The sequence below is a fragment of the Labrus bergylta genome, chromosome 17 (genome assembly GCF_963930695.1).
Source record: "Labrus bergylta chromosome 17, fLabBer1.1, whole genome shotgun sequence".
Lineage (NCBI taxonomy): Eukaryota > Metazoa > Chordata > Actinopteri > Labriformes > Labridae > Labrus > Labrus bergylta.
The window spans coordinates 18,880,665-18,903,826 of NC_089211.1; the positions used below are offsets into that span (position 1 = coordinate 18,880,665).

General features: G+C 41.7%; 1 protein-coding gene across 7 annotated transcripts in view; it reads left to right on the forward strand.

The window, feature by feature from the left end:
* The window catches only part of sema4d (sema domain, immunoglobulin domain (Ig), transmembrane domain (TM) and short cytoplasmic domain, (semaphorin) 4D), a 45,201-nt gene extending 27,108 nt beyond the window's left edge, over positions 1 to 18,093 (forward strand). For 3 of the 7 annotated variants that reach the window (XM_065965548.1, XM_065965546.1, XM_065965549.1), the window contains 18 exons: positions 4,709 to 4,842; positions 6,796 to 6,941; positions 7,035 to 7,097; positions 7,219 to 7,317; positions 7,399 to 7,492; positions 7,628 to 7,744; positions 7,883 to 8,034; positions 9,239 to 9,414; positions 9,526 to 9,682; positions 9,845 to 10,067; positions 10,358 to 10,470; positions 11,494 to 11,663; positions 11,878 to 11,924; positions 12,803 to 13,180; positions 14,904 to 15,143; positions 15,967 to 16,179; positions 16,738 to 16,829; positions 17,719 to 18,093. In XM_065965548.1, the coding sequence (XP_065821620.1) occupies positions 4,746 to 4,842; positions 6,796 to 6,941; positions 7,035 to 7,097; positions 7,219 to 7,317; positions 7,399 to 7,492; positions 7,628 to 7,744; positions 7,883 to 8,034; positions 9,239 to 9,414; positions 9,526 to 9,682; positions 9,845 to 10,067; positions 10,358 to 10,470; positions 11,494 to 11,663; positions 11,878 to 11,924; positions 12,803 to 13,180; positions 14,904 to 15,143; positions 15,967 to 16,179; positions 16,738 to 16,829; positions 17,719 to 17,739 (2,598 nt within the window). In that variant the 5' untranslated portion in view covers positions 4,709 to 4,745 and the 3' untranslated portion in view covers positions 17,740 to 18,093. Of the gene's footprint in view, positions 1 to 4,708; positions 4,843 to 6,795; positions 6,942 to 7,034; positions 7,098 to 7,218; positions 7,318 to 7,398; positions 7,493 to 7,627; positions 7,745 to 7,882; positions 8,035 to 9,238; positions 9,415 to 9,525; positions 9,683 to 9,844; positions 10,068 to 10,357; positions 10,471 to 11,493; positions 11,664 to 11,877; positions 11,925 to 12,802; positions 13,966 to 14,903; positions 15,144 to 15,966; positions 16,180 to 16,737; positions 16,830 to 17,718 lie in introns of those variants that run through there. The other 4 variants (XM_065965544.1, XM_065965545.1, XM_065965547.1 and 1 more) reach the window with 3 other exon arrangements.
* Positions 18,094 to 23,162: the final 5,069 nt, after the last annotated feature.

Sequence of the window (23,162 nt, forward strand, 5' to 3'; positions counted from 1 at the left end):
ATGAGCGACTGAAATGACAACGGATGGTGAAAATCCGGCCATTTTCAAAGTGAAACAATTTTTTTTTTTTTTTTTTAAATGTATAAAACCTTTTCACCCGACTTTACCTGGAATTGTTCCTGCCAGACGCCTTCCAGGTGAAGGTGTGGTGAGCTGATGTGTGAAAACAGAAAAGATTCAGAAAGATTCACAGCGAGCATCAGGCAGCGGTGATGATGAAATATCACACAGCAACTGCACGACCAGTGTGATCGTAACGCAAAAAGCTCCTTCGTGATGTTTTCCACTCGTTTGTTGATACTTTAAATATGTCCAATTACACGTAGCATTCATATTAAGGCAAAAAAAAAAACTATCATCATAGTGTTGGACTCTGTTGCTGTGCTGCTTTCTTGGATTTCTACAGCGTTGTCTCAAGTCATGGCTTTGCCTCCTGAGACCCCTCCCCCTCCCCTCGTCTCACAGGGAAAGCGTTACGCTGTGAAGGCAGCTTGGGAAGGTTTCAGGGGCAGGTTGACTGAAAATTTTCTAGCCATGTTCAGGAGTCAGGGCACTGATGGCCTAGCTGTTAGGTCGTGCCCCAAAGTATGAAGGCTGTTGTCCTCCAAGTGGACGGTCGGGTTCAAGTACAACCTGGGGACAATGTGAGTCCTCTTTCTCTCTCTCTCTTTCTTTCTCTCCTGATCTCCTACTATATCAGCAGCTGTCCTTTCAAAATGAAGGCAAATAATTAATCATTTGGAGTTAGTGTTAGTAAGGCTGTTGTTATGTGGTAGCGTTTTATATCTGATGGAAGCTTTTTTTTAACCTAATATATTGTTTGAAGTTAAATGCAGCCTAAATTGCCTCCACACTGCACTATCCTTAGTCTACTCTATAAATTGATTGTAGTGAACTTATTAGAACTTCAGAATTCCAGCTAATCAAAACATCTTGTAATTGGTTCAATGTTAATGGGGTTTCCAACGTGCTGTTTTCACACCTATGGCCAGATAGCCTTTAGTCTTTTCGTTGTACTTGATCATTTCTGTTGCTCATTTACCAAGAAGCAGCTTAATGATGACGTTTGTCAGCCCTTGAATTCAGTGGAACCGCATAACAGCATTTAAATTTCTCATCCTGAGTGTGATGTCGGAGTGAATAAGGTGAATGGAGCATCTTTACTGGACGCTTCCACATCCAGATCTCACGGGCCTATGTGATCTTTAAAAACGCTGGCTTAAACTCAGGGTTAAGCTGTCCTGGCATTTAGATTGGCAAGACTGTAAAAGAACTGGGTGAGAGGGAGAAAAGATGTCTTTCTCTCCCTCCTAGTCCTCTATCCTCCCTCCTCTCTCTCTCTCTCGCTCTCTCTCTGTTCATTGTGGAGCACTCTGCAGTGATGATGTGGATGTGATGGGGGTGGAGTGGAGTGGAGGCTACCCTCATCTTCAGTAAACAATAGGTCCTTGTGTGTTTGACCCCCTCTTCAGCCGAGTGGAGGCTGAAGCCGGGATGGAATTCCATCTTTGCCAGATTTAGACGGTGGAAACCCTCACACGAAGAAAAAAAAAAAAAAGAAATACAAACCCCAGTATTAGGCGGGTCATTCCTCTGGGGCAATTTGTTCTAACTTACAACCACATCAATAATCAATTACCAGTCTCTCCTTTTTTTTTCTCTCTTGCTGTGGTGTCCCTCATCGATTGTCTGTTCATGCTCTGCCACATGATATATCTCCCCCTCCACCGGGTAACTGATTACTAACCTATATTTGAGCCACAATGGTGCTACTAGGTCATTAAGAAGTGCTCGACAGGCATTTTATTTTAGCCTTTGTTCTGTAATTTTAGGTGTTAAATCTGAAATGAGGACAAATGACCCATGCAGGAAGTCAAACCCCTCGCTTTATACTTGGAAGAGGGTACCTTTTATTTTGTTTTCTACTTATTGGGTCTTGAGTGTTACTTTGTCTAACATGAATCTTTTCAGTAGCTTGATTGCTCATTAAATCCTCAACATTGCTCGACTGCTTGTTGATTCATGTGAATAAGGAACTGCCTTCATCCTCGTCTTACAAGACATACGATAAACCTCTTTATCCCCTTCTTCGTGTGACCGACCCGCCCTGTTTTTTTTTTTTTTTTTTGCGGAGGTGTGCTGCGGGTACTTCACCTTCTTTTCAGACCCGTTGACGACAAAACCAGAATAACCTGCTTTGGAGCCAGATCACGTTACCCTCTCAGAGAAATCACCTGACCTGCCCGGAACCCACCTGCTTCCTGCTTATTAAAACAACATGGAGCACAAATGCAGGCTCCACGGCGCTCCATCAGCGACCCAGAGCGATCGCGTAAAAGCCGACTTCGACTGTGTCGAACGAGAGAAAAGCCAGAGTACAAAGCCGGAGTTGTGCTGACGCCGAGCACACCGCTCCTTTCACATGATTGGATCGAGGAAAGGAAGCACGTTATCCTTATTATTGAATTATATCAGTTAATTACTCTGTGAGTTAATACCATCTCAGTGTTGATCATATTAACAGAGTCATGACAATGTACGAGGGCATCAATATGTTGTGCAGGTCTGAATGAATTTGGTCTTGGGGGGGGGGGGGGGGGAATTTGACCACAAGATTATTCTGCATGCGCTCCCACTGCAGTTAATTTGGCAACAAACATTGCATGTATTACAAGCAGGATTGAGAACAGATTTAGAGATTTATTTTAATATTTTACTTAAGCTTTAAAGCATGAGCTCACACACACACACACACACACACACACACACACACACACACACACACACACACACACACACACACACACACACACACACACACACACATACTTTTCTGCTGACCTACAACAGGCAACTTGGAATAGGGTTTGATTTTCCAGAGATTATTACCATTTTAGACTCGAGTGAGCGGCAACGAAATGACTTAAAGCACATTTGTTGTTATAAAAACTTTAACATTTGCTGCTTATTACCTTTTAAATCAAATCACTTCTCCGCATCTTAGAATCATTTACTGTTTTTGCCGGTGTCCAGACTATGAAGTGACTTGCACTTTTAGGGCCCAGTGCTGAAGACAAAAATCCAGGACTTGATTACAACGGGAGGGTTTTATTGAATATGACAACACCAACATCCTGAGGTGGGTCTGGATATTTTAAAACACGTACACAAATGGTTCAAAGCGGCCTAATGGAGTCCTTATCAGGCACATCCTGCACCAGGGGAGAGCTGTGAACAGGCTGAAAGATCACAATGCTACACAAATTGGCAAATGGAGAACAACACCCATATCTGATTAGAGCTGATGGATACCAGCCATGCTGTCGTCATCATCATCATCATCATAATCATTGTCATTGTCGTCATGATCCGAGGCAAACAGAAACACAAATCAGCAGAGCAGAACATAAATGTAAGTTTCAATAAGTGTAGGGGGGATTTACTTAAGCCTGCTGTGTTGCATAATGATCATACCAGTAAACTGAAGTGTCATACAGCGGTCATAAGACGTTCAACATTAAGAGTTACAACACACACTTTCATGCATGAACGTCAGGCAGACTGGACTCAAGTGCACGGCTTTATGCTCACTACACACAAAAGTGTTTTTTCCATCACTGTTATGCCAGGTCAGCTTCATGTGCTGTACCCCACCAGCAACACGACCCACCATGCCTCGTTCGGATGCAAGTCCACATCAGTTTTCCTGCTTTGTTGTTTAACCCCACATTTCTAAAATGGTTCTTGCTCAGCTTACGAGCTTGGCGTTGAATTTCAGGAGAAGAATGTGTGCAAAAATGCAGATGTCAGAGTTGTTTCTGATCACTATCAAAATGTTTCTTCCTCAGTTTGTCTGTGTGTGAAACAGTGACGACTGACTCATTGACTGGAAAGTGAGAGGACAGGATTAGCATAAGTTCCTCATTTAAATTGTGTGAACTTCAGTAGTTGATGTGACTAATATGTACTTCTAGTGCGACATAAATAAAGCACATGCGGTCAAAGAGATAAAATAAAGATGTTTGACATTTTACATGATATTATACAAGGTGTTAGGAATAGCAGTTTTAGGTATTATCACTTGAAGGATGATAGTAGTAAGTTTCATTGTTGATAAATTATTTTTTTCCTCAGATTTATGAATTTAGTCAGAATCTGTGTATGAAAAAGACCCATCAGACCCTCTGATATGACATTAACTTACATACAAATGAAAAGCTTAAACCAGGTCATAGTTGCATCTTCTCTTTATAAATTGCTGCAATCCTTTTTCTTTTTTTTTTAACTGCTCTTAATTGACAAATCATTTGTTTGCGTCATTGTTGCAGCTCTTGTGTAATATATTCATTTTTTCCTCTTTTTGTGATAAATCACATGATAAATATATATGTATTTTCTTGTCAGAACATAATCTTCACATATTTCTCTGATTGTCTGAGAAGTGTCTTTTCATTGATTTCATTGGAGTGCGTGTGACGTAGCACACTGACCTCCTAAGCGATACTAAAGAGGATGAATCAGCTCTGCCAGCTCTCAGTATGAGGGAAGTGGATTTGATGCCTGTCCCATTTTAGAGTCTGTGCTGCATGATAAGATCAGCCTGTGAAGAAATCGTTCATCACCTCTCGCTTGTAAAACACACTCTTTTTGCTTCACCGGGTTTGAATGTGTCGCTTCTCTCTCTTTTTTTTTTTTTTTTGTCTCACAGAGGAAACTTCACAGTTCCGAAGTTACCAGAGTCTAACATGGGGTTTGGCGTGCTGGGAGTGTTTCTGGGGCTGCTCCTGGAGGTGTCTACCCATGGACCCCACGCTGTGCCTCGGACGTCCTGGAGACACCAAGGTAAGGGCTGACCTGGATGATTTCAATAAGAAAAGACATTTTACTGAGAGGTTGGGGAATACGTTCACTTGGTGATCGAGAGAAAAAATGCTCACAGTTGTAATAACTTTTTTTAAGTGTCTAACAACAGTGGATGGTGTTAGTGTCCTGTTTTATTAGTATTATTTATATGCTATAAATTCAACAATTTAAGTTCTGGAATTCTCTAATGAATTCACTTTTCTTTAACCTCATCAACCATGTATTACTTCAGTTTTTCAAGGGTTTTTGTTTGCAACATCCTTACACTTATCCTCTTTCTTATTGTAAACTCCATCCTTAGAAAACTGAACCATTTCTTGTAAATGTTCTTTCTAAACCTGCTGATTTAAAGTGAAACTGTGCTTACCGGTAAGTCATGGAGGATGCACTCAAAGTGAGAAGTTGTACTTGTTAGTGAGTGTTGGTGTTCATTATTTTGAGACCACGAGTGTCAACTCAACTTGTCAGCAGTGCATGGAGACCTGGACCGAAGATTTCTTTTTGGGCTTTTGAGAGAGAACAGTGGACAGAGTGAAATATCAGGAGAGAGCAAGCAGGGGAATGACATGATGCAGGTCAGACTTTAACCTGGCCCCACCTGCTTGTAGGACTGGTCTTCATACATGGGGCACAACCTAACCGCTAGGCCATCAGCGCCCTGAGACCTGAACTATCTTCAGCCTGATTTATACATCTGTGTCAAATCTGTGCTGTGAGATACACTATAGGTTCTCTTAGTCCTGTACCAACTGAGATGCCTTCATATGTAGCCTGGCGTGCACCTTCTTTTTGATACATGTTGAAATGATGCAACCTCAAGTCCTGTGATTGGACTGCTGCGTTGTTTTTGTATTTCCTACATTTACAACATGTCTCGTTCTCTCTGCCGTTTTCAAAATTCTGCAGAAGGTAGAACACTACAAGCTAGAATAATGCAGCTCAATATTAATCGACTCCAACAACACAATATGCTCCGTTTTAACCCAAAGCATAAAAATCAGACTTCCAACTCTCATTTGTAGGTGGAGTATTGCAGAGCTACGCAGACACACAACACACTACAAGTATGTAGTGCTAACAACAGCGAAGGTCCACTACAGCGTAAGCTACGGTGTGCATTCAACGCAGAAGTATGCACCAGGCTTTACTGTATAGAAAGATTATGTATGATGTGCTTGTGCTGCTTCAATACAAGCTTCATAATACTACAGAGGCACCTGTTTCTTCGATGTACCGATATGTCAACAGAGTCCCACAGTCTGACCACAGGCTCTCAAGCATGAGCACTTCCTGTCAGGCGGAAGTTCAGTTTGCTTTCTGTTGGTTACATAAATAGCTCCACTAACTGAGTCGCTGTGAGAACCAGCACAGCTCACGTTTTCACTGCTTCAGTCAGTCAGTGAGGGTGCTTGCCTTCATCGCTGTGGCGTTTACGTCCAGGCGCCTACAACCTGAACCCACTCGCACCCGGCACAACCGTAGCCAGCCACAAACTATGTTGGCTAGTTTTGCCATCAATCACCCAACACACAGTGCCGAGATTTACTCGACACAATGCTGTTGTGTCTCTGTAACAAAAGTAGACATTTGTGTCCCAAGTGTTTATGTTATTAACGATTAATCGATCATTAATTGTTAACTTGTTCTACTATCGGTTAAGAAAAAATGACTGAAATTTGCACCATGTGTTATTTATCTGCTATATACCCCCCCCAGTTGATTAAGGAGAACATAAGGATTCCTTAATCGATTTGTTTTTGCCCCCCTTGATAAATGAGCATCCACAATTCTCAGGATAAGTCTCCTTGTATCTTTGTTTGGGTCTCCGCCTGGTCCCTGACGTTGCTGGTTTGCTGTTTGTTGCTGAGCAGGTTAAAATTGAAACATTTTACACACTTAAAAGTAACACAATGGAATCTGTTTTGTGTTCAGATTTGGATCTGATGGAGTTTTCCGAACCTGGGATCTTCAACTACACCACATTGTTGCTGAGTGAGGAAAAGGATGCGCTGTATGTGGGAGCCAGGGAGGCCATCTTTGAGCTCAGCAAGAACGATGTGACAGTCAAAAATAACAAGGTATCAAAATTAGAACTTGGAATTTGAAACAATCAAGAAACAAATTCATTCTCGGGAAAATTGTGTTCATTATTTTTGTTGTTCTATTTTTAGGTTCAGTGGAAAGTTGCAGAAAACCCAATGGCCATGTGCACGCTGAAAGGGAAATCAAAGGAGGTTTGTTCAACCATTAAAGTGTTTATTTATGTCATGACCAAATCACTCTTTTAAGGGACTTTAAGTGTTGCAGACAATAAATATTAGTTTTTTTATTAGTATATGTTACTTTGTTTTCCAGCGGGATTGCCTAAACTACATCCGAGTGCTCCAAGTCGTGGACAGCCAGCGGTTGTATGTCTGCGGCACTCACGCCTTCCAGCCTCAGTGTGACTACTTGGTAGGTTTATGCATCTTATTCAATAAATGAATTGGGATTGCAAACTTTTCAGTGAAATTTAACTGTGAACTCCTCTTTCAGCACCTCTCTAACTTCTCATTGGTCGGTCGACCTGAAGACGGCAGGGGGAAGTGCTCCTTTGACCCCTCTCAAAGCTTCACTACTGTTATGGTTGGTGAGTTGAGGCCAGTTTTATTTGAAGAGCTCTGTCGGTGGCGAGCCCTGCAGCAAAATGCACAATAATCCCCAATAATCTCGTGTTTTTTTGGGAGGCTAAAATTGCTTTTTTTTTTTTCTGCTTCTCTATCAGATGGGGAGCTGTACTCAGGGACAGCTTATAACTTCTTAGGCAGTGAACCGATTATTTCCAGATACTCTCCATCACAGTCCCTGCTGAGGACGGAGTACTCCACATCATGGCTTAATGGTGGGTAATAACAATATACGGACGTGACATATTGTGATAGTTTAAAGATTGTCATGAGAGGGACTAAATCTTATAATATAATACAATGAGGCTTTTACAAAAGCAGTCCAATCATCCTTCTTTTTTTCCCCCCTGCAGAGCCCAGTTTTGTCTTTGCCGACGTGATCAAAGAAGGCGCAAATAGAGTGGATGGCGAGGACGATAAAATCTACTACTTCTTCACTGAGGTGTCGGTTGAATACGAATTCTTTGGCAAGCTGCTCATCCCCAGGGTGGCGCGCGTCTGTAAGGTCAGTACACGTCAGGTACCATCTGCACATCCCAGCAGCCTCCCTCTACGCATGTTTGTGTCTGTGTGTGCTGGCCTTTTCATTTTCTCAATCCCCCTCCCTTCATTGTCTCTATTCCTGACCTAATGGGAATCATTAGTGCATCATGGTGTCATGAAGAAAAATAAAGTCTGAAGCCTACAATAACTTATGAATCAGATCTACATTATCACAATATCAACAACAGAGCGGAGAGCAACATACTGAAACAAACAGAAAACATAATGAAGCAGTTTTGTTACATCAACGGAGATCGCACTGGGCGCATGCATACAGTCTATCATTGTCGCATGCTGGCCACAGAACATAAATGTCATCACCCCCCCCCCCCCCTCCCTAAAAATGTGGCTTTTTGCTTTAACACATGCAGCTCAAACTGAAAAACTGCAGGGCGTTTTTTTAAGTTTTGTTTAAGTTTGAAAGCACCAAAGTCGTGACATAAAAACTCCCAAGAAAATTGAAAAAAATATAATACATACACATGCATCTAATAAAAGATATGTTCTTAAGAAATAACACAAAAAAATATTTTCACAGGACACAATTATTGATTTCCTGTAATGAGCTGAGTATATAACTCCAAATTTATAAAGAATAATTGAAAGCTGTGTAGAAAATGTTTTGTTAATGCACTGACCCCACTTAGAATAAGCTTACTTTTTAATTTATTTAACATTCAAAATCTAGCATCTTTGAAAGAGAATATTGGCTGTGAATATATATTGAAAAACTATTTTTTGGGGGGGGGGGGGGGGAGTGTGTGCAGGTGTTATTTTTAGATCGTATATAGCTCCAGCAAAACAACAACAATAAGTTAGAGCAGATTATATTTTCCCTCAGAGGCAACCTTCAAGACAAAAAAGGTCCTGTAAGCATCGTATCACCTCTTGTTGCTGCTTGTAGAGATTATTGCTTTGAGAGATTCTTATTAACTCGAGGCGTCTCAGGTAACTATAAAACCTTTATATGTAGACAGAAAGCAAACAATGTTTGGACTTCGGTGAGAAAATGAAAAACAATAAAACCTGATGTGTCCCACTCCAGCCCCAGTGAAAATTATGCACACGTTCACACTCTGCCATCGTCTCTTCTATCCTTATTACTTCCTTCTGCGTCTCCCCCTCGTCTGACATGCTGATGAGTTGTTGTTTTTTTTTTTCCATAGGGTGACCTCGGGGGTCAGCGCACTCTCCAGAAGAAATGGACGTCCTTCCTGAAAGCCAAGCTGGTCTGCTCCATGCCCGAGCTCAACTTCGTCTTCAATGTAGTACATGACGTCTTCATCCTGAAGGGAGCAGACTGGAGGGACACCGTGATCTACGGGGTCTTCACCTCCCAGTGGTCAGTGATGTGATTCAATCTTGGGATGGGGATCAGTAGGGGTCAGACAAGAAGAAGAAGAAGAAAAAAATCGGACAAATTTAGCGCTAAATTGAAATCTTCATCCTCCAGGGGTAACGTGGGTCTGTCAGCGGTGTGTGCCTACAACATGACGGCTGTGGAAGAGGTCTTCTCAAAGGGCAAGTACATGCAGAAGGCCACAGTGGAGCAATCCCACACCAAGTGGGTCCGCTACAACGGCATCACCCCTTCTCCACGTCCAGGAGCAGTAAGTGCAGTCAAACACCAAAGTGTGTCAATTCTTGTGCAAATTCTTTGTTTTCAAGGGTGAAGAAATGCTTTATTAAGTAGGTGCAATGTAGGCGTAGGTGGAAAAATTCTTGCTTCATAAATGATGAACTGTCTCTTGTCTGCCTTTTCCCTCCACCAGTGTATGAACAGCCAGATGCGACAGCAGAACATCAGCACCTCTCTCCACCTGCCCGACAAAACCCTCCAGTTTGTTAAGGACCACCCGCTGCTGGAGGATCCCGTCCTGCCCATCGGCAACGGGCCTCGCCTCATCACCAAAGACGTCAACTACACTCAGATCGTGGTGGAGAGGGTCCGTGCGCTCGATAAGAACATTTACGATGTCATCTTCACTGGAACAGGTGAGAACGCGCGAGGAAGGGTGTCCTGAAATAGTAACGTTGTCCCTGATGCTAACGTGACTCTCTGAGTTTTAAGTATGCTTGTGTTAATACAGAGCCCAAGTCTTATGTTTCTTTATTCAGCATTCAGTGACGTCTATAATTACAAATCTCTTTTTTTAATTGATCAGTTTTAACTTAGCCTTGAATGCGGATCTTTAGTACAAAAGACTTTGAAGGTTACTGTATCGAAAGAGGCTTCTTTCTGACTTCCAGCTAATTGATTGACACGTTACCGTTCTCCTCTCCAGATAAGGGAATCCTGCACAAGTCAGTGGTGATCGATGGAGAAGTGCATATTGTGGAGGAGATTCAGCTCCTGAAGAACTCGGAGTCCATAAAAAACCTGCTGCTGTCCTCTCAGGTCAGTGACTTCCCTTTAACAGTTGGTGTTGGAGCCACAAAGACAGCAAAGCACCCACCAGACTGTCAGCTTGTCTATCTGTTGCTGTACTACTACTCATTGTTGCTATGATACTACTCAGCTGCCAGTCAACATCTAACTACAGCCAAGCGACTGGTGTTTCTGATATTAAGCCTTTCCTCACTTAAAGGAGATCTATTATGCTGATCCATATTTAAATACATACATCAAATGTTTCCATGTTGGATGTCCATACTCGACCATGGCAAAGTTTGACAGAGATACACAAATTTTGCAAGACTTGGCCAGAACCCGACGTTCGGTTCTGCCGACGTCCTAGAGCAAAGCATGAAGTAAAGTTGTAGGACACGCCCACCCGGAAGCTCACTCAAATTTTTATGCGGCTGCTAACAGAGCCGGCCAATCAGAGGAAAGTGGACTCCATGGGCAGGGGGTTCTTAAAGAGACAGCAGCTGAAATTAGCCTTTTCAGGCAGAGGTTAAAAATGAGGGATTTTACTGACGCCAGTATTAGATAAATTAGGAGGTTTTTGAGCTACACATCTCGCAATGCTACTTGACAGGTGTCCCAGCCTGACATAATTAATGGTGAGTGACTGTAATAGATCGCCTCAAGTAAATAGGATAACAAAGTAATAGAAACTCCTCTGAGTATGACATGCATTTACAGCATTTACAGTACATTTTTTTTAAGCTAAGAGTATCTAAACTTGCAAGTATGTGTTTAAATTTGTTGTGATAATGTTCACATAAGGAAGTTGCCAAAAAGATTGCATGACAGTTAAAAGCCAAACCAGCTGTTTTTTTCAAAATCAGATGAGACTGCAAGTTAATCTTTCCTGTATTGTGGGTTTGTGGTTGTCTGGAGAAAGCAATGTTGCTGATTTAATGTTTTAAACTTGTGTTGTGTTAACCAGGTTTGTCATTGTTGTTGTTTTCTGTGTGAACTGTCTTAAGCACTTTTCTGTGGCATGTTAACATGAACGACCTTGTGTTTCCACAGACGCGCTCGCTGTATGCTGGTTCAGACTCTGGTGTAGTGCAGTCCCCCACAGCTTTCTGCGGCAGGTATCTGTCCTGTGATGACTGTATCCTGGCTCGAGACCCGTACTGTGCCTGGGACCCTCGCAACGCTGCCTGCGTCAACATCTTTGAGGTTCCAAGTCGGCATCAGTAAGTCCCCCTAAAGCTAGACTGACAGTACTTACCCTCTCTGTCACCTCCTAATCTTTTATTTTTTTCATACCAGTACTCTGCTCATGCATTAGCAAACACAAAACCACTATGAAGAGACATCTTCACTTGTACTCCATCCAGTTTGACCTGCTTTACAGTCTCGGAAAGGATACTTCCTCATTTGAAAATAATCTTTGTTTGTTTTTTTTAGGAGGTTCATCCAGAGTCTGAATGGTGACGCAGACAAGTGTCCTTCAGGTAGGTGACAACATGCTATGTTACCTGATAAAGAAGCAATAACACACGTGCAGTGAAGGAAACTTGTGTTATTCTTTTTCCCAATATTACACTGTAATACAGCATACTGAAGAACCCGACTGATGGTGGATTTTTGATGATTATTCTCGAGGGGAAAAAGTGTTTTGTGGTCAATATGGATTTTTCTTTTATTCATTTGAATTAACTTAATCCTTTTCTATTTCAGTCAACAATGTTCTACATTGCTGCTCAGCTCTGATGCTAGACTACATCTGCTGCAGACGATGCTTTGAGTTTTATAAACAGCGCCCTCTGCTGGATAAACTTTGCGATTGCACCATTTCTGAATCACCCCAAGAATTACTTTTGGGCATTGAAAATGTGATGTATAAATACTGGAAACAGAAACACGACAATACCAGTACATCTGCTATCAGCCTCTATCGGCTGACAGATGTATCTGTCTAGCTGTGAATTGAGCTGGGTGCTATATTTTTATTATTACGTCCAAGTAATTTGATTGGACGTGAGGCATACCATGAGTAATGATGTAGGATACGACATCACTGGAACGTCTCAGTCCACTTCAGCCTGAAGTTCTGAGTTCTGTTCACTGACTGAATCATAGCAGTGAATATATTCAGTAGAACATCGCTGTGATATAGCTGAAGTATGATCTGTTCTGATAGATATCACCCTGGATTTTGAAGATGTTTGTGCTTTCATCCTCAGGGCTGCATTTGATATTTTGTTTTTGTAAGTTTGGAATGACTGTCCTCTACTTGTCATCTGTTTTGAGCACGCCAGACTCAACCTCTAACTAGGCCAGACTTTTAGCTGCCCTTACTAATCATTGTCTTTCCGTTCTGCCTTCCTAGTGTCAGGCCGGTCTCCGAAGGACTACCAGACTGTGACGGTGAAGCCGGGGAGCTCTGCTGAGCTGCCCTGCCTCGTTCACTCTAACCTGGCTCAGGTGATGTGGAAATCCAACGGTTCCCTTCTCACCGAGGCCTCCCGCTTCCACTTCATCGGCGAAAATGGCCTCCTCATTTACAGCGTGGCTCCGGAGGATCAAGGCCACTACGAGTGCTGGTCCGTGGAGTGGGCCCCCGCCGCCAGGAAGAACTTCACCCGCCTCCTGGCTGCGTACGTCCTCGCTCTGGATCTCCCATCCAGACCCCCTCTCCAGGCGGGTCATGTCACCACCACCCTTGGCGTTCAGGATTCATCTAGCACACACGGAGCTGAAGGTAATGGTAAGACAGACAGAGCCACACTAGCTTCAGCCCTCGCCCCTCCCAGCTTCACATCCCCAGTCCAGCTCACCTCCCCTCCCCAGACTGACTCATCACTAACCCCGCCCCCAAGCAGCACAATGAAGCTTCAGCCAAAGCCGCATCTTCCCCACAGCTCCTACGCCCCCCTCCCAGACAGCCTGGATCCATCGGCGGAATATTTAGAGCAAAACAACAGCACCGCCCTCCTTCTTCTCTTCCTCCTGTTCTTCCTCCTCTTCCTTGCTGCACTGGCGTACAACTGCTACATGCAGTACCTACCGGCGCCCTGCCTGCGCATGCGAGCCGCCCTGCTGGGCAGCCACAAGAGCGCCCATCAGCCCGAGTATCTCTCCTGCGAGGCGGGGCTTATGGAGGCATCCGCAACCGAGAAAATAAACATGACAGAGCAGCCCACGCAGAACGGCAGCCAGACCTCGCAAAACCTGCGGGCCCTTCGAGACACTGGGTACGAGACAGAGCCTGAGTGCAGCAACGGTCAGATCCCGTCGCACAGTTTTTGCGGCGACAGCCAGTCTCAGGAGAAACCCTTTGATGTGGACTGTGAATCCCAGCCCATCCAGTTTGCAGACGCAGATGAACCCTACTGCTAACCAGAAGCTTCGGTTCCTCTTAGCACAGAGACTGTTCTCTCTTTCTCCTCCTTCGCACAACTTATAACGCAAAGGTTTTCTCTTCATAAAAGCATGTTGAAGTGAAGTCAGGCGCTTTAATTTCTGCCGTCTGGTTTAGAGCTGACAACAAGAGAACAAAAAACTGTTTTTTTGTGGGCAGCTGCGCCCTCTTAGCCGTGTCCAGCAAGAAAAGCTATTTCTTAAATTCCAAATTGGAAACATTGTTTACCAAATTGGTAAGTTACCTTGATGTTTTCCAAATTGGAGTCATGTCTTTGTACAGCCTGAGTGAAAATTATAAGCTTTTGCATTTTTTTTTTTTTTTCTTTCAAAGCTATGTTTTGGCTTTTTGGACTTTAGTCAATGCTTCAACGTTACAGTAATTTTTCTCAGGGAAGATTTGCTCACTTTAGCCTGGCTTTGTTGTGCGGAGCTGACATCTGCAGCTCGCGATATGTGGGCCTTAATCTCACCCAGCGAGCGGTGAAGCAGGCCTGAAGGTCGTCAGAAAAGGAGAGAAGGATGACTTTGCATATTAGGAAGAAAAAAAAAATCAACCACTGTCTGTCTAGTGTAGAGCTGCCTGGAATGTTGCTGTATTTAATGTTTTTTCCCTCCCTGTGAAGCCGACGTGTCAACAGCTCTGATGCTCCTGTGTATTAACCCTTTACTAGTTCTCCTCCCTCTGTGGTCTGTGTATGAAGTGAATGTGTTCAGTATGACATGATGCTTGATTATATCAATCATCTCTTCTTCTTTTTCTAAAAACAGCCCTGGAACAATCTGAAGTTGTTGTTTTTTTTTTTAAATGAAGGTTTCATTTTAAGAACCTTTCCAGAGAATTATTATTTAAAGATGAGTCACATCTGGGGTAATATCTTCTTTTTTTTTTCTAGTGTGTAAGTAGCTCCTCATTTGTTTTATTTTATTGTATTTATTGCAGCAGGTTTGTTTTTTTTAAGACCCTGTATTCATTCGTCTCCCCCCTTTCTGTACTGCATGTCATCTCTGCTCTAGATTTCCTATTTTTCCCTCAACACTCTCTTTTTCCATCACTCCCTCCCTCACAGCCTCCTCTCCTGTCGACACTTCACACATCCTGTCCTCTTCTGGAAGTAGCACCCCTTCCACCTCCACCTCCTCTTCCTCCTCTTCTTCCTCTTCTTCCACCTCTTCCTCCCGAGCCTCCTTTTCGCCCCACAACGTGGAGGCTCGGGAGGCAGAGGTGAGACTGTTGCCCCCCCTGCTGAAGGACCAGGCCTGGGGGGTTCACGCCCAGGAGGCCTTCCTGCTCTTCTGCCTGGCCCTGGGTGAGTGGTGCCTGTGACACTGACTCAACGCCACCTTCTCTCTTGCTCGGTTTGGAACCTTTCCCTTCCTGTTTTTTTTTTTTAAATTTTTTTTTTAACCCTTCCTTTTCTCTGTGCCATTTTTTTTTTCCCACTGGCTCCCTCACATTTTCTCACCTTGCATGTTACCATGAATCAAAAAACTAACCAGGGTTCTGTGTGTTTCTGGATTTCTTTAAAAGAAGCCTGCTTTGACTTTTTTGGTGTGTCGTTAGACGCCTGCATTATGAGTGAATGTTTAAAAATCCAAACCGGGGTTAAACTGTCAACCTCCTAGCGATCTGGTTGTCTCAAAATACTCAATCTGGTGTGAATTAAAGGTGCAGTTTGTGTATAATATTGTATAACAGCATCCTGACTTGAAAATGTAAAATTTCTAGAATCTCTCCTAAGAACAAAATTATACGATGCTCAAATGTGTTACACCTCAAGACTTTATCTGGTTATTTTTGGTGCCTGTAAACAAGTGTAAATATATCTGTATATATGGAAAAATACAGTTAGAAGGTGTACATAATTCTAGGGAACATTTTGAGACTGTTATTGGTAGGGAAGCTAAATAAATCGTGTCAAAGGTTTTCAACACTGGCTTGTTTTCTTCAATATCTTCTCATCCCCGTGGATTATTATGATCACTTCAGAATTATAAAGCATGTGTATGTGCATCTTAACTACACAAACAGACCCACTGAAAGGCAAGTATGTCCACTGTGTGGAGTATCAGGGGCGTGCAAATATCACGACCATAACAGGTCAAACATCAAGGTCCGATTCTGTCCCTCAGGTCCCAGCGACGTCCACATTCACTGGCTATTAAATGGCCACACTCTGGACACGCCGATCATGGAGTACCGCCGCCCGCTGGGCCAGAGGGAGGTGCTGGTGAGCAGCTGGCTCCGCGAGGGGCCGCTTATCAAGGACGCCCGTTACCACTGTGTCGCTGAGGCCAGCACAGGAAATGACATGTCAGAGGTGGACCTCCACCTCACTATAGGAGGTATCTGCACCCGGTGTGTGGCTTGAAAAGTTGATATTGGGTTAATGCATGCAGAGGGGGACACAGGTAGAGGATCAATGACACTCCTTTATATTATCAGAGCAGATACTCATTGTGTATGGAGTCAGAGGAGTGCAAAATGATGACGAAGTTAGTAAAAAAAAAAATAGAATAATTACATTTAATAAATTAAAAGACACTTTTTAAATACTTTTTTTTGTAAATGAATTAACCTATAAACTAACACTATACTGGAAAAACTAGTATTTTTTTTACTTTAATATGACAAAAATACTACAATTTTTAGATGTTTGTTTAAATCTGTATTTTAATATATTATTTTCAAAGGACAAACTTGTAAATCAACTGTATTTTGCTTTAAAAATTCGATTATTTCCTTTGATAATTATACCTTTTTAATTGCTGAGATTGCTTTTTAAATGTAAAACTACTTTTATATAAAATCATTTTCAGCCTTTTTTTTTGTTCTTTTTTTGCACTCCCATGACTCCATACTTGTAATAGCTGATATCAGTAAAAGATGTTGTCGTTTACCAGATGAGGAGAGTATTCCATCCCGAGATTTGAACCAGTGGAGAGGTGCGCTCACAGAGCATGAGCAGCTGCTAAAGAGATGGGAGAAGGCCTGGGTACGTCAATGCTGTTGCACATGCATTTGTTCTGATCTCATAAAAGTTGCAGTGCAGTTTGTCGCCTGCGCTGACTTACTCTGCATGTTGAGTTTTCTCAGGGTCACAAAAGAAGTGCTTAATCAGGTGATGGTTTAAGGACACAGAGCTGATTGATATTCAGAAAACACTTTTCTACAAATAACCTTTAATGTTGTCCAGTCTGCTGCGCCATATTTAACTTAATCACCACCGTTGCCTGCAGCTTCTTTGTGAATCCCTTTTTTAGCCCTCTCACCTAACCGCATTACATTTAACTACATTTTCTGTTCCACATGATCCATTAACCACGTTCAGCTAATGTGTGGCACATAACAAAAACACCTATGTTCCCTTAAAGAGGATTGCTAAAGGACTCGTCTAAAAAGTACATGCACAGGTCTAGACGTCCTGAAATTCTTATTGGGCGTAAGCCATTAGACTTCTAAAAAGAACAACGTAGATTTGATTCCTCAAATGAATGTCCTTCATCCCATCTGTGATCGTTATTTATGTTTAATAGACGCCAACATCTGTCTCTAGCTTTAGATTTCTAATTCCGGATGAAATTACATAAAAGTCTCAAGATTCAAATAGTTTCTTACATAATTTTGAAGTAGAGATATTTCTTGCATGCATTAAGTTGGCCAGGAACATGCAAACTTCCCCCGTGTGAAACTTTCAAATCTGTAAGCATGTAAAGCACAGCTCTAATGTTCAAGCTGAATTTCACCATTCTCTTTCATTACTTAAAACATATCGATACATTCAGAATGTGGGCAGAAAATCAGCAGTGTAGAAGCAGGAGAGTTCAGTCTTACCTCTTCAATGTCTCCGTCCTACAGTCCAAATCTGCATCTTCCCTCCACAGGAAAGCTGTGACGGCCACTGAGCTCGTGAAGTGATCATGAGCTTCTCTTGTGTTGGCTGAATCGGGGTTTGGAAATGGATGATCCTCGGCCCAGGTGGACGTCTCCTTTGACACTGGAACTACCATTAACTGATGATAAATGATGTCACAGTGTCACTTTTTACACAAGAGCCACGATGGACCGTGCAGAAACCACCTCTGTCTGCAGGAGCTCACCTGGTCGTGAAGAAGAATATGATGAAGATGATGATGGGACTCCTTTATCTTGACAAGGAGATGAAGCTCATCTGTTGCCTCATTCTGAGGACCTGCTTTTTCTACCGATTGTGATTTTGTTTTTATTTATCTTGATGTAAATAAACATCCTGAAAGCTTTGCCTGCACAGCGCATGTATTTCATTGTGAAGGAGAGGAGCACGGATCTGTGTTTGAAGGTGATGCAGCGTCTGTGAAACCTCAGTCACATTTATTTTCCCAGATGGTTCTTAAAAGATACCTTCCTGTTTGGCATTTTCCACCTGAGATGCAACCTTGTCTTTAATCTTATTTTCAATCACAGAGAGTCAAAGCCCAAGAGGTCTCATGTGGTTTTGATTGTGCCAATAGATTCTGTGGGAAACGGGACTCTTTTGAACCACAGTGAAGCCTCTCATGTTTGACATTTAGCACGATTATATCACCACATGCGGATTTCTAAATGCAATAGAATGGCACAGGTTGAATAAAATATTAATACAAGTGTAAAACTTTATTCATATTAAAACAGATACTACCTAAAGGAATTTTACTTTCCGTTTACTTTAATATCTATTCATTCATTATCCACTTTTTTTTTTTTACATGATGATAAATTATTATATTAACAGACCTGTTTCACACATTTATAAACATCGCAGCATCAAACTAGAGTGACGCAATGACACGTCAGCCTTTTCCACTTTCCACTTCACCATCTGAATTATTAACCAACTTCCACTCCTCAGTTTCTCCTCAGAAACAAGTTCAGACATTTTCAGAGAGTACAGTAATGTCATCAAAGTTAAACTTACCAAACATATTCAGTGTATTGGAGTTTCGATCTTTAACAGAAACACAAGGTGACTCCTTTAAATGTCTACAGGAAGGAGTTTCTGTAGCTCGGCATGGATCTGCAAACTTTCATAGTTTATAGCACCAAGTACCACAACTGGTGCAGCAGCGCCCCCGTGTGGCCAAGTAAGGAAGTATAAGTAAAAAAAATATACTGAAACAACGTTTTATATATATATATATTTTATATATATTGCTTTTTAAATTGCAAAATTTGACAATAGTCTGAAGCTTTCAGAAATAAGTCCCTTAAATATGTTGCTGTGGGTTTCTTCATTTTAGGACGTCACACATTTTGGGTGAATTATTTGAGGAGAGCCTCAGGATTATTCCTACCACAAAGCACACACACAGGTGTTGCCAGCGACAGCTTAAACGTGTTTTGCTGAAGAGGTGAGTAGGTTATAAAAAAACCCCAAAAAAACATTTCCAATCGTGTAAATATGAAACATTTTAGCTACAGTGTTGTTGTGCCAGCTTATGAAATGAGCTACCCGCAGTTAAGTTTTTAAGGCTCACAAGCTGTCATATAGTGAAACCTCTTTACTGGGGCTTTCTTTGGGGGGGGGGGGGGGGGGCTGCATGACTACTCGACTTGTTTCTATTGTTGACAGTTCAGAAGCCATGTTCCAGCAGAGCTATATGTGTCTTGAATGGAATTAATACACATTTAATGTCAGCTACCAACAAAAATAGAGCCACATTCTGTTCAAGCACCTTGTAACTGTCTAATTAGTTAGCTAATTAATGAGTAAGAGGCTAAATATGTATAGCTTTATAGGCCTAACAACCCCTTGCTTCCCTTCAGCTCAATTCTCTCCTTTGAATATGGACACCTCCAGCGTTTGTCTTTGAGTGACAACAACCCACATCTGCTTTACAATCTTGGATAAGCTCTTATAAGATTAGTAGGCCATTTGACTTAATAATCTTATATTGTTTTTTTGTGATAAAATCCCATGTGTGTCATAATGTAAGCTTAACAAGACCCCCCTTGTTTGCCTTTATGTGAGGTAGGACTGCTGGAGAGAGAGAGGAAGTGTCGGGAGGAGAGAGTTGAGGGTAACATGCAGCAAAGGGTCGGGGTCGGGGTCGGATTCGAACCCACGGCAGCCGTGACAAGGACTATAGCCTCTGCACATGGGGCCAAAATCTAACCGCTAGGGGCCACCATCTGTCAAGTCTTAAAGATGTTTTTTTTATTCTCCAATTCCTTTACCTCCTTTACATAACAATATATTCAAATGAAATGTAGAAAAAAAAAGGTTCTGGGGTTCGTCACATTTAAAAGCACAGATGAAATGAGGATGGCTCCTATAAGGATTTAAAAAGAACAACCAACAACCACAACTGTCAATGTAGAAAGGTTCATATATACTGTGGCTTTATGTGCTATCCGCCAATGTTTTCTATTTAATCAAAATATGTTTGGTTTTAAATTTGGTCAAAATAAGGCACTCAGAGCGCTGATAGCCTAGGGGGTTAATTTGCTCGCCTCATGTACAGAGGCTGTAGTCCTCGTCGCAGCGGCCGTGGATTCAAATCCGAACTCTGCCATTTCCTTCATGTCACCCCCCCCACACACACACACACACACTCTCTCTCCTTCCAACGTTTCCTGTCTCTCTGCTGTTGTACTATCTGCAGTAATAAAGGCAAAAAGGCCCCAAAAACAACTTAAGGTACTCATCTTATTCACAAACAACACATTGTTTTATTTAAATTAAGTATTGACATATAACCATAACTCTTTGAAAAAGGTTTGACTTGATAAATAATTGTATTGTTTTTATGAATGTTTGGAAACCAGTGGATATTGAGCCTATCCCTCACACACATTAAAACACACAGAATCAGGTTACTGTTGCTATACGGCTACACAAACACATCCACTCCACTCCTATGTGGTCTTCACTTCCGCTGCTTGTGCTGCTTTTTAATGAACCATTCACCGACGGCTCAAATGATGCCCCAGACTTGATTATGAGAATGAGCTCTCAAGGCTGTGGATGTTATTGTCCACACAGGAAATTCTTACATCACTCTGCTCTCTCTTCAAGTAGGCTAACAACATTGTTTCCCTTTGCCATTCATATTATTGTGTTTCATTAAGCTTAAAAAAAAAAACACACACACACACTCACACATTGTATAACAGCAAGCAATAATGCTATTGAAACATGGTAGCGTACAGGCTCATTATACAGGTCACGATGTAGGACAACAAAAAACACCCTATATTCCGTTCAGTGTAACCCAATGTTGTGTTGCTTTTGTGCTTTTGCAAGTGTGACTCGTCAGTAAAATCCATACAACAAAGAGTGTCGGAGAAATTCAACAAGTCTGTAGCAGCAAACGGGGGGGCGACAGACCTTCATGGGTTTTTCTTTCCTCAATATCATGTAAGCAAAGTAAGAACAGAGGGGTTCTTTGGAGGGCGGGTGCAAAAACTCAAACTTCAAATAGATCTATAATATTTTCCAAACACAAGATAGAAAGAGAAGTGATCATCTTCCTTCACTGTTGTTGCTCCACACACAACAATCTGCAGGTTGACTATTGTTAAGCCCGTCATATTTAAATGAACACAAATCCTGCAGTCACATGTGTACAGAATGTTTCAACAACCTTTGAGTTGACTTCTTTAAAAAAAAAACAAAAAAAAAAACACCCCCCCCCTTTTTAATGATTCTGCACCACACCGCAGGAATGATGAACTTTTTTTAGTTCCTAGTACCCGTTTAGAAGAACCTTTTTAGCTCCTGCTTTAGAGTAGGTACCATGAGGGTGCTGGTTAATAACAGTGGGATGCAATGTGTGAGAATAGCTCCAATCAGTGTACCCACAGTCCTGTGTCTGTGATTTCATTCCTTGTAGTGCAGATTCCTCCAGAGTATCTTAAACCAACGTGCAGTGGTCAGCTTTGTGATGGTCCATTTAGCTTTTTTTCATTACGGTAAGTGAATAAGCATTTCTGATAAATAACAAAATGGTCACAATTTACCAGTTTGCCTGTGTCTGCCCTCTCTGTAATATTGGTTATTTTGCTTGTAGCTATAGTCTGAAAATAACTCTTTTTTTGAATGTTTTCGGTAGCCTGGCAACAGTAGTCATGTGGAGAAGTGTCTCCAGCTTTCCTCGCCAAAGGATGCTCTTTTCCACTGTCTCTCCTCCATTTTTAAGTAATGTTTGAACAATTAGATACAGATGATTTGAATCTAAACCTTTTACAAGTATCTTACATCTCGTGTTGGCTATGAAATGTACATTTCATTTATCTCCATGGTTTATGAAAAGAGAGGAAGGTACAGGTTTCAGGGGTCTGCATGCTTTAATTTGAAAACTCCCACTGTCACATTCCTGTGGGTTGTTGAGATGAAGCAGCAGACGTTGAAAATATTCCCACCTTTTCTTTTGAAGTCAGGCTCCACAGTGGCAGAGAAATGGTGGGTGGGTCCTCAGTGCTTTTAGTGCTCACAGCCTGCTTCTTGAAGTTATATTTCCTGATGCCCTGATGCTATTTTATAAACTCTGCAGTGTGGGCTGTGCACAATAGTGTCGCTCGGTTTCTTAATTTGAGTTTTGGGAAATAAACACAGGGTCCTCGACTCAGTCAGGGAATTGTGTAACTTTTACAGGTTTAGCTGAAAACATATTTAAAACAGACTTCAAACTTTGGTTGGACAGCTTTCTCGATTTCTTCACTCGTTGCCCATTGACTACTCTGCAAAAGAGTCTAAAAATCTTTAAACATAAACTTAAAAGCTTACCTTTGGGTCAAGATTTACATGATTCACTTGTTTTTTGTGTTCATGCTGTAAAAATATGAAGCCTTTTCTTTGTAAAATCTCATCTTTTTATGCATTATGGTTAAGAATTCACATCATTTTATTTTACACTTCATTTGTGTACTTACAGTCTAAGGTATAATGTCTGCTGTAGTTTGTTTTGGGGGAAGGGAAAGAGGGGGTCATCACACTGAGAATAGTTTAACATTTACTGAGATTAGTGAGAATGACTCTTTGAAAGTATTTGATTACACGCACACACCATGTAGTTGTACCTCTGTTATGATGATTGTTTTTGTGCTTGACACAGTGATGCATCACTCTAGATGTTGCTTGCATAATGAACTTGCAGGACTCCTTTTATTAAGAACAGTTCAAATTCAAATTCAAAAAACTTTATTTGTCCCCGGGGGGCAATTTAAAGGCACACAGAGCAGTAAATTAACAACAGTGCTGGTAGACGGAACATTTTAACAATTTAAATACAACTTAAAGCTTAAACTTAACTTAAAATACAAAATATAAAAAGAGTAGATATAAGTGGACAGTGATCGGACTGACAGATGT